The sequence below is a fragment of the Myotis brandtii genome, unplaced genomic scaffold, assembly GCF_000412655.1.
Source record: "Myotis brandtii unplaced genomic scaffold, ASM41265v1 scaffold125, whole genome shotgun sequence".
NCBI lineage: Eukaryota > Metazoa > Chordata > Mammalia > Chiroptera > Vespertilionidae > Myotis > Myotis brandtii.
The window spans coordinates 3,734,093-3,743,076 of record NW_005354385.1 but is presented as its reverse complement, the minus strand read 5'-3'; the positions used below and the strand labels follow the sequence as shown (position 1 = coordinate 3,743,076).

The 8,984-nt window shown below is 41.8% G+C and overlaps 1 protein-coding gene across 1 annotated transcript in view; it reads right to left on the bottom strand.

Annotated features, from left to right (window-relative positions):
- KIF5C (kinesin family member 5C) overlaps positions 1 to 8,984 on the bottom strand; it is a 151,369-nt gene that overhangs the window by 41,307 nt on the left and 101,078 nt on the right. Inside the window, exons 13-15 of the mRNA XM_005859294.2 lie at positions 7,861 to 7,929; positions 5,508 to 5,714; positions 2,962 to 3,108 (exon numbers count right to left, since the gene is read on the bottom strand). Coding sequence (XP_005859356.1) covers positions 2,962 to 3,108; positions 5,508 to 5,714; positions 7,861 to 7,929 — 423 coding nt within the window. The remainder of the gene's footprint in view (positions 1 to 2,961; positions 3,109 to 5,507; positions 5,715 to 7,860; positions 7,930 to 8,984) is intronic.

Here is an 8,984-nt window from a genome sequence, read left to right as displayed (position 1 = left end):
GGGGGGGGGGGGGGGGGGCGGGAGATTTATACAACGGAATGTTATTCAGACATGAGAAAAAAGGAAATCCTGCCATTTGCAATAAAATGGATGGACCTTCAGGGTTCACCCCTCAAGTGAAATAAGTCATACAGAGAAAGACAAATACTATATGATATCACATATATGTGGTAGCTAGAAAATCTAAGAACGTCAAACTCAGAGGAACAGTGGTTACCAGGGGTTGGGGGTGGGTACATGGGGGAGTTATTGGACAAAGGGTACAAATTTCCAGTTATAACATGAACAATTTTGGAGAGCTAATGCATAGCAGAGACTAATATTATAGCTAGTAATACTGTATCATATACTTGAGTGCTGCTAAGAGGTAGATCTTAAATGTTCTCACCAGGAAAAATAAATGCTACCTGTGATAAAATGAAGGTGGCAGCTAATACTATCATGGTAATTATTTTGCAACATATAAATGCATCAAATCAAGATACTGCACACCTTAAATTATACAATGTTATGTGTCCATTGTATCTCAAAAAAGCTAGGGGGCAAAAGTATCTGCTTCCATAATGATACATCTAATAAATATCTGTATACGTCATGTAATTTCTGAGCTGACAACCTTTGAGATAACCTGGCTCACCTTGTCATCTTACAGAGAAGCAAAGTGACTTGTCCAAAGTCACATCACTCCTCCGTTTAACTCTCACTGTCCTAATAATTAAATCAGGATTACAAGAAAAAGAACGGAATGATTAAAAGTATGATGCTCTACAAATGAGAGTTATCAATGAAATTAACCAGGGCATCCAATGTCTGGAATCCAAAAATATCTTTAAAACATCCAGTAGAGTTATTTTAAAATAATCTCAGACTTCAGATTCCCAGAGGTAAGGACTCTTTTTTTAAATGCTGAAGCACCCAGACATTCCTTGATTTCATTAGCATTTTTCATCAGCTCTATTTTAGAACTTAGCATAAAAATATCTTCCTTTATCGTTATCAGCAGCAGGCGCGAACTTGCCATAAATCAACTCCATCTTCATATTTCCAGGGCCATTCAATCACCCAAACGTCAAAAGTTTATAGCTCAACACCAGTGTATGCTTCTAAAAATTCTTCTCAATCCTCAAATATAAAATCACCAAACTGGAACTTACTAGGTTTCATCCTATAGTATCTGAGAATTCTAGCTAAAATTAGACTCATTCATAAAGTTCACGCAATATTCAATTACAATAGAGGTTCAATGAAAGAATGATAGGTTTACAAGAGCTCATATACTCTAAACCTGGAGCTGTTATATCGTCCAAAAAGGGCTTTCTATGTTTTCAGAAATGTCTATAAACAATGTTATTTGGGAACCCTTTTCTAGTACAATCCCAACTAAAAAGCTGAGAGTTCCCACTAGCAGGCTAATGTAGAATTCAGCCTTTTAAAAGTCAAATGGCTAAATTCAAAGATTTTGTTTCAGAGACTTGTGAGGTGGAAACTGAGCAATACAGCATCATTCCCTGGCTTGACTAATCCACACATTTATCAGTGGCTACTCTGTACAAGGTACTGTATTATGATAAAGCTACTACAATCAAAACAGACTTTTATTGGCATAAAAGTCAATGAAACAAAATGGAGACCAGAAACAGTGTACACACTTTGTGTGTGGTGGATATGTTCATGCTCTTACTGTGGTTTCATAAGGGTATACATATGTCAAAACTTCTCAAATTGTGCACTTTAAGTACGACTAACTTTATATCAATTATACCTCAATAAAGCTATTTTTTAAAATATGTCTATCTTATTTTTCAATGGCATCTCTACATTGTGGCAAGCTGTTAATTTTTCTTGGCTGATAACTTTGCTTATTCTCGCCCTACCCCCCATTCCTAGCTCATGGACAACTGTATACCACCCCCATTCTTCCCCCCTCCCTTAGTCCTTGTCATCAATGGCACCAATGTGCACAGCCCCAGGGGATTATTGATGGTTGGTTTAAGCCCATGATAGTAATCCTAATTCTCTACTTTCCTAGCTTCCCTTGCAGTTTGGGGTGATCATGTACCACACTTCTGGCCAATAAGGTACAGGGGGATGTTAAGGGGACTTTGGGGATACAGTTCCCTCCTGGATGAAAGCTGGCTGCGTTTCAGCGCAGCCTGCCTTGGATGTAGTTGTGTGAGGATGTGCGGACTGGTGCTATAGCAGCTATCTTGCTCCCATGAGACAAAAACCTACAGACATGAAAAAGTAACAGGCTAAGGAAAACATAAAGGAAATAGAGAAAAGTCCTGGATACTTGACATTGTTGAAGCACTGCACCAAACCAAAACTTGCTTCTAAAACTTTAATAAGCTAAAGAATGGCCTGAGGAATCTTGTTAAAATGCAGAGTCTGATTCAGTGGGTGTGAGGTAGGCCTGAGATCTATATTCCCAACAAGCTCCAAGGTGACGCAAATCATAACCTGAATAGCAAAATTCTAGACGTCTCATACGGAGAATAATTAAATGTGGCTTTGTTTTTCAAGCCACTGTTAGAATCCTATTACTTTCAGCTAAAAGCTCTCCTAATTCATGCTGATTGGTGGGGGAATTTTCACTCTGCTGGGTTCTCATAGAAAAGGAGAAACACAATTCTGAAACCAGAACTGTTGGTTAACCTATCTGATTCCAAATTTCTGTGACAATGGCATATAAGTGTGAGGAATAAACCAATTTCCATCAGGTCAACCAAGATTTGAAGACATTTCCTACATCGGAAGGTAATTATTTTCCTCCTCCTTACTCAAACAACCGTTCACTTAGTCATTCATCAGCCCTTTGATCATCCTTATTCGAATATTACAAAGCACGTGGCAGTGGCAAGGCACTGCACTAGGCATTGGATTCTCGGGAGAATCAAGCACAGACCCCCTCGCTCGGATCGCGCTGTTAGAAGAGCAGGAGGGAATGCAGGGCTGACTTACAGTCTTCACGTCGTTGGTGCCGATGATGCCGCCTATCTCCCCCAGGTCCTTCAGCAGCAAATTCAGGATCTCGGTGGCTCGCTTCTTCTGGTGGTTGCTGAGCTCTTGCAGCTGGCTCAGCTCGCGCTGTGTGGTTGTCAGTGTGGTCTGAAAACACATTTCCACAACAGATTAAAAGGCTCGCCCATCGATTTTATGCACTCAGCACCGCAGTGAATAACAATACGACGTACGGTGGAGTTCTGTTACCATTTCATGTGATTTCCATATAAGGGTTCCTTTAAGTCAAACAATAGCATAGCGCTGAATTCTTTGACAAGAGAAAGTCGGCTTAGCCTGATATGTTATGGCTACATATCAGATGACAATCTCCAGGTTAGTGAAATAAGTTATTAAAAATAAATAAAGCCCAAAGGAACCCTGAGGTTCAGAACGTGTACTCACATCTTCCTACCTACCAGATGTTCTGTGTCAGTTCACGTCCTCAAGGGTCTAAACATACCTGCAGGCACCCCCACCTCAACCTCCAAACAAACCTGCTCCCTGGACCACTTCCAAAGTCCCATCTGACTCTAGTCTGGAAGGCCCAGAAGGGCATTAATGCGTTTAGAAAACAACTTAGAGAAATTCTAATCTTCACCGTGAAGCTGAACTGAACATTCTTCACCTCTTTTCAAAAGTAATCAAGTTCAACAAGATCGGCCTTCTTAATATATAACAGAAGCTCCATTTTATTGCCAAACATTACCAAACCCATACCTTTCCATCCTTCATGTGTGCTACCAAGAGGTATGTATTTTTAACTAACTAACCAACTAACTAACTAACTAAAACTCTCAACATCAAAAGAATAGTCATCTTTTGGTGTCTTGGTATTAACTCAGCCAACAACAAAAAATAATTTCCCTAAATTATGGAGCTCTGGAGGCTAATACAAAGACATTTATTCAATTCTTCCACACGCAGCTATTTTATTAGAGCACTTTTTAATGATCTTACTAAAAATAGTACTCTAAATGAGTCCAGTAATCCTTCAGTTTGACAGAAAATAAGAACTGTATTGTGAAAAATGTTCCATTGTTTTGAGAAGCAAATACCAAGGACTAGTTAAGGACCCTGTAGAAGAAAACAAGTAGAGGAACTCGAAGTCTCCTCCTTCCCTAAGTGACTGCAGTCTGTCTTTCCTCCTGTTTCTGTCTTTGTTTTGGTATTACCACCACTGGTATCATTGTGTTTTAAAATCCACAGGAGCAGTAGATCCCATCTTGGGAGGCCATTTAAAAAGTCCGCCTCATGCAGCTGAATGCATGGAGCGAGGAGCCTTTTCCATCAGCTTTACGGTCAGCAGCCTAGAGCTTCCCTGTACCATCTGCTGCTCCTCCTTGCCCGGGAGGACTGGATGCTTTCCACAGAGCAGTCTGGGCACAATCTCACAATACCCGACCATTGGGCTGAGGTGCCAAGGGCAGCCATTCAGCTTCCTACCACCCATTTTCCAAACAGAAAAGGACAAAATGGACACATCCCACCACCAGCCACCTCGCCAAATGCTCACTGGCCCTGATGCCATGAGCTCACTGTGCAGGGCCGGCAGCATCCTTCGCTGGGAGCATCTGAGAATGAGAACATGTGCAGACTAAAGCACTGGATGAAAGCAGGACAACAAGCAAACCAACAGCGCAGGCCCGGGCTAGCACGGGCGCTGTGGGAGGGAAGGGACTTCATTCAGGAGGACATAACAAGAAGAGTGAAGTCCATTGCCTGCCAGGGTCACCCACTCTCACCTACTGATTTAACAGCTTGAGATTTGCTTATTGAAACTATAGCAAATGCACAGTCCATGCTAAGTGCTTTATGTGAACTGCCACATTCTCACACCCTGAAAGAAGCATGTTATTATTGCCATTTTCACAAATAAGGGAACGAATACTCAAAACATTTAAATGTTTTGACTAAGGCCTAACAGTTCTAAAGTCAAAAGTTTAACCAGGGTCCTGGCTGGTGCGGCATCCCGTACACCAAAAGGTGGTGGGTTCAATTCCCGGTGAGGGCACATAACCAGGTTGCAGGTTCAATCCCCAGTTGGGGTTCATGTGGGAGGCAATCGATCGATGCTTCTCACATCTCTCTCTCTCTCTCTCTCTCTCTCTCTCTCTCCCTCCCTCCCCCTCTCCCCTCCCCTTTTCCTCTCTGTAAAATAAATAAATAAATAAATATCAATAAAAAAATTTTTTTAAGTTTTTAAAGAACTTTTTAACCAGGATTTTTCTGGCTCCAAAGTCTGCACTCTCTTGACTATTCCACAAGGCACCCCTGCTAACGTTATAAATCTCCTGAATAGAAAACAGTTGTGCTACGCAGTTCTAGGATGACTGGACGAGAGTCACACAAAATATTTCAATTATTGGAGGATTTCAGAGAATGCATCTAAGTCTAACACTGAAAATCCATTCAGCCAACTGCCTTCCTTTATACAGTCCGTCAACAACCATGGATATATACAAGAGTGACAACCGAGGAAGTCCCCCCTGGACAAACGCTCCCACCGCTTTCTGGGCCAGCTCATCGGTCAGCTGCTCATTGGCCCTCATCTTGTCCTCCACCTCCTGGGACTTCTGGTCGTAATTGACGGCCAGCTCCTCCAGGGCCTGCAGGACTTCTTTCACCTCGTCTTTGGCCGCCTCGTTTTCAATCTGGAGCCGTGTCAGCTCCTCTTGGATCTTCTCATAGTCTCTTCTTGTGGAAGCTAGAAGCTGGGAAATGAGTTGGCACAGGACTGGTGAACCTAATGTTTAAATGTTTGTGCTCTGTTCTCTATCCAAAGTAAAGTAATTTTAAAAAAACAGACACACAAAAAACAAGTTGGAAAAGTGCGGGATGACGAGAACCCCTACTGTATATCCAGATGCTAAATTTAAAAATAGCATGTTATTTCAAAAATCTGTTTCTTCCTCTTTCTTTTCTTTCTCACTTTTTTTCTTTATTCATTTTTATTTAAAACTGCATAGGCTTACCTTGAAGAATTTATTACACATAAAAAATTACCACACTTCGTAACTGCCTGGCTATCTCACATGTCTAACAAAGTTTGGGGGAATCATTTCTGAGAACATGAATACTTACATGGCTTTTTAATATTATCATTATTTCACATTGTAAACTGGTAAATTTCAGAGTCAACCAAGACAGAATAAAAGGACAACCATTAATTTTTCTTAATAGTCATCATGGACGTAGAGAAGCATATACCCCAAACATTAAATGATTTACAAGTGAATGGCTGGGCATGTAGATGCTTTCATTATCTTTGTGCCTCTTGTGTTTTTATTTTCCTGGAGTAAACAAATATTGCCTTAATACTATAGGAGAGAGGTGGGGAACCTTCCTTCTGCCAAGGGCCACGTGGATATTTATAACACCACTCGTGGGCCACACACAATTATCAACTTAAAAATTAGCCTGCTGTATGTGATCAAACATCTAATTAACTCAGCATTAATGCCTTGGCAGGGCCAGACCAAATGATTCTGCAGGCCTTATATGGCTCCCCGGCAGGACCTTCCCTACCCCGGCTACAGAAAAAGTAAAATATTAAGAGCTTTAACTGCCCTAGCCAGTGTGGCCCAGTGAAGGGTCGCAGGTTCAATTCCAGTCAAGGGCACATACCTCAGTTGCAGGCTTGATCCCTGGCCCCAGTCGGGGCTCATACAGAAGGCAACCAATGGATGTGTCTCTCTCACATCAATGTTTCTCTCTCTGTCTCTCCCCCTCCCTTCCACTCTCTCTAAAAATCAATGGGGGAAAAATTCCTCAAGTGAGGATTAACAACAACAACAAAAAGGAGTTTTAACTGTAACAAAAAAGAACATTTACCACAGGCAGTTGTACCAACTTGGAAATGCAAAGGACTAGAATGGGAGAAAGAAGGCAGGAAACACTAAGCAAATGGAAGGCTCAGCTAGAGTTCAGAGGAAAATCAATTAAATATGGTCCATCTCACGACAAAGGCATGCATGATCTCCCTGCCAAGGGAAGCATTTGGGCAGGGGTATAATCCTTGTCCCGGAGAGATGAAGGGGAACAAAGAGGAAAGGAAGGAAATGGCTGTGGAGAGCTATATCTATGGGAAGTTGGGACTGGGGACATGAACCCAAGGCACCTGCTATAATTGCATTGCCTGATTCAATCCATAGCATTTTAGCAACAAAGCGGAAAGCACCCTAAAGCACAAAAGAGAAAAAAAGTACTTAGATGGTCCTCAAAAAGAGAATTACGAACCATCTATACTTGATAGATTGTCTCTTCTTTGCTTAGGTCCCTGTTTTGTAAAATACTTGGCAAAACGCAATGCAATAAAGACACTTACTGGAGAATTGAATGCCATCAGGGAGACTGAAAACAATTTGCCTCTTTTTTATTGTATCACATGTACTAGTATATGAATGCAGCATTTGGACCCCTTTCCACTCTGGGTTCCCTCCTCTACTTTCTAATTTTCATTTGTTTGTTTCTCCTACAAGATAGCATGAGAACATGGTGTATATCACATACCTGAGCCAGCTGATTTGCAAAGCTGAAAAAAGCTAAAATGGCAAAAAGCAAGAGAGCTGAGCACTGGGTCTGAGGAATTAAAACCATCCTTGTCCACTTATCAAGCTCCCCTGTCTCTGCTCTTTAAACACAAGTGTAGCAACCAGCTACTCCCTCTCAAATCCCAGGGCTCTACCAAGTCAGACATTTATCTTCTAAATTCAGGCAAAACCAGCTTTTAAAAGAAATTTCCACATGATCCAGTGATCTTGAACAAATTCTTTGCAAATTAAAATTCTGGAACAAACATCAACAACAAAGAGTAATAAAAGAACTTTGTAAGAAAAAATTTATTATTATGAACTTTACCTCATCCTGATCCAACATCTGTTGCTTTAGCTTTTCAGCCAGCTGGCTCTGCTGGTTAATTTCATCATCCTGAAATGAAACATCATGTTTAATTCTTTTCGGTTAGTTATGTCATTTTTGATATTCGAGATAGTCCGATACCAGGATGCCAGCTGTGAGCTTCCTAATAAAATGAAGGGAATGGCGTGGTGTGGTGCTTCCCCACAGAAGAGAGACTGGCTCTGGGACCTTGATTTGGTTAAAATATATCTCACCCTCTTTTGTCAGCAGATGAAACATCTGGATATTATGGAAAATATAATATCCTACACATTAAACTCAACCCTTGCTCTTCCAGAAATCAGAGCTCCAGGGCGTGGGAACTGAAAGGGACCAGGAGCTCTCCCCCACAATGCAAAAATGTTAACAGTGAATCCCTAGCTCAAAAAGCAAGGCAGTGAATGTCTGACCATCTGCACTGTAATATATTCATGTCCCACATCTCGTCAAACACATCAGTGACCAAGAATGCGGACACGTGATATGTGGGAGAGACCAGTATTTCTACTTCAAGCCTCTTACTTAGAGAGATTGGAAAAATATTTACTGGAGAATTAATCTTTAGCATGAGCAGATTTCCCTCTTGATTGGAACTTAATTTTCTTACCGGTTTGAAAAAAAACAACAGAAAAGTGCAGCAACAGTAATTCTTACTTTCCAGCCTGTCACTGACTTGGGAAAGGGTCCTCCCACAGGCAAATTCGTTCTCGCTCTCATGTTCTGCCACTAGGTGTTGCTGCACAAAGCCAGGGCTGCCAGCCTCACTGCCCATGCAGTCGTCTCTGCCTCTCCCTAGGCACATCTACCCAGTGTGGGCAACGCAGCTGGCCAACGACACCGGCTACAGGAGGCTCGGTGTTCACTGTGAATGCATCCATGAGTTCAAGTGCACATCTGAAGCACAGCCTGTGAGAACGCCAACGTGGCTTCACCTGTGCCTCTCTCCCTCAGAAACAGCAGGAAATCCTATCTGATGACACTTCTGGGGTCTAAACCCCAAGTAGAGACCCCAAGCAGAGACAGATTTAGTTCAGTATTGGGGTCCTGCTTCTTGCAGGTGCTGCCCAGGAGCTTTCATCAACAGC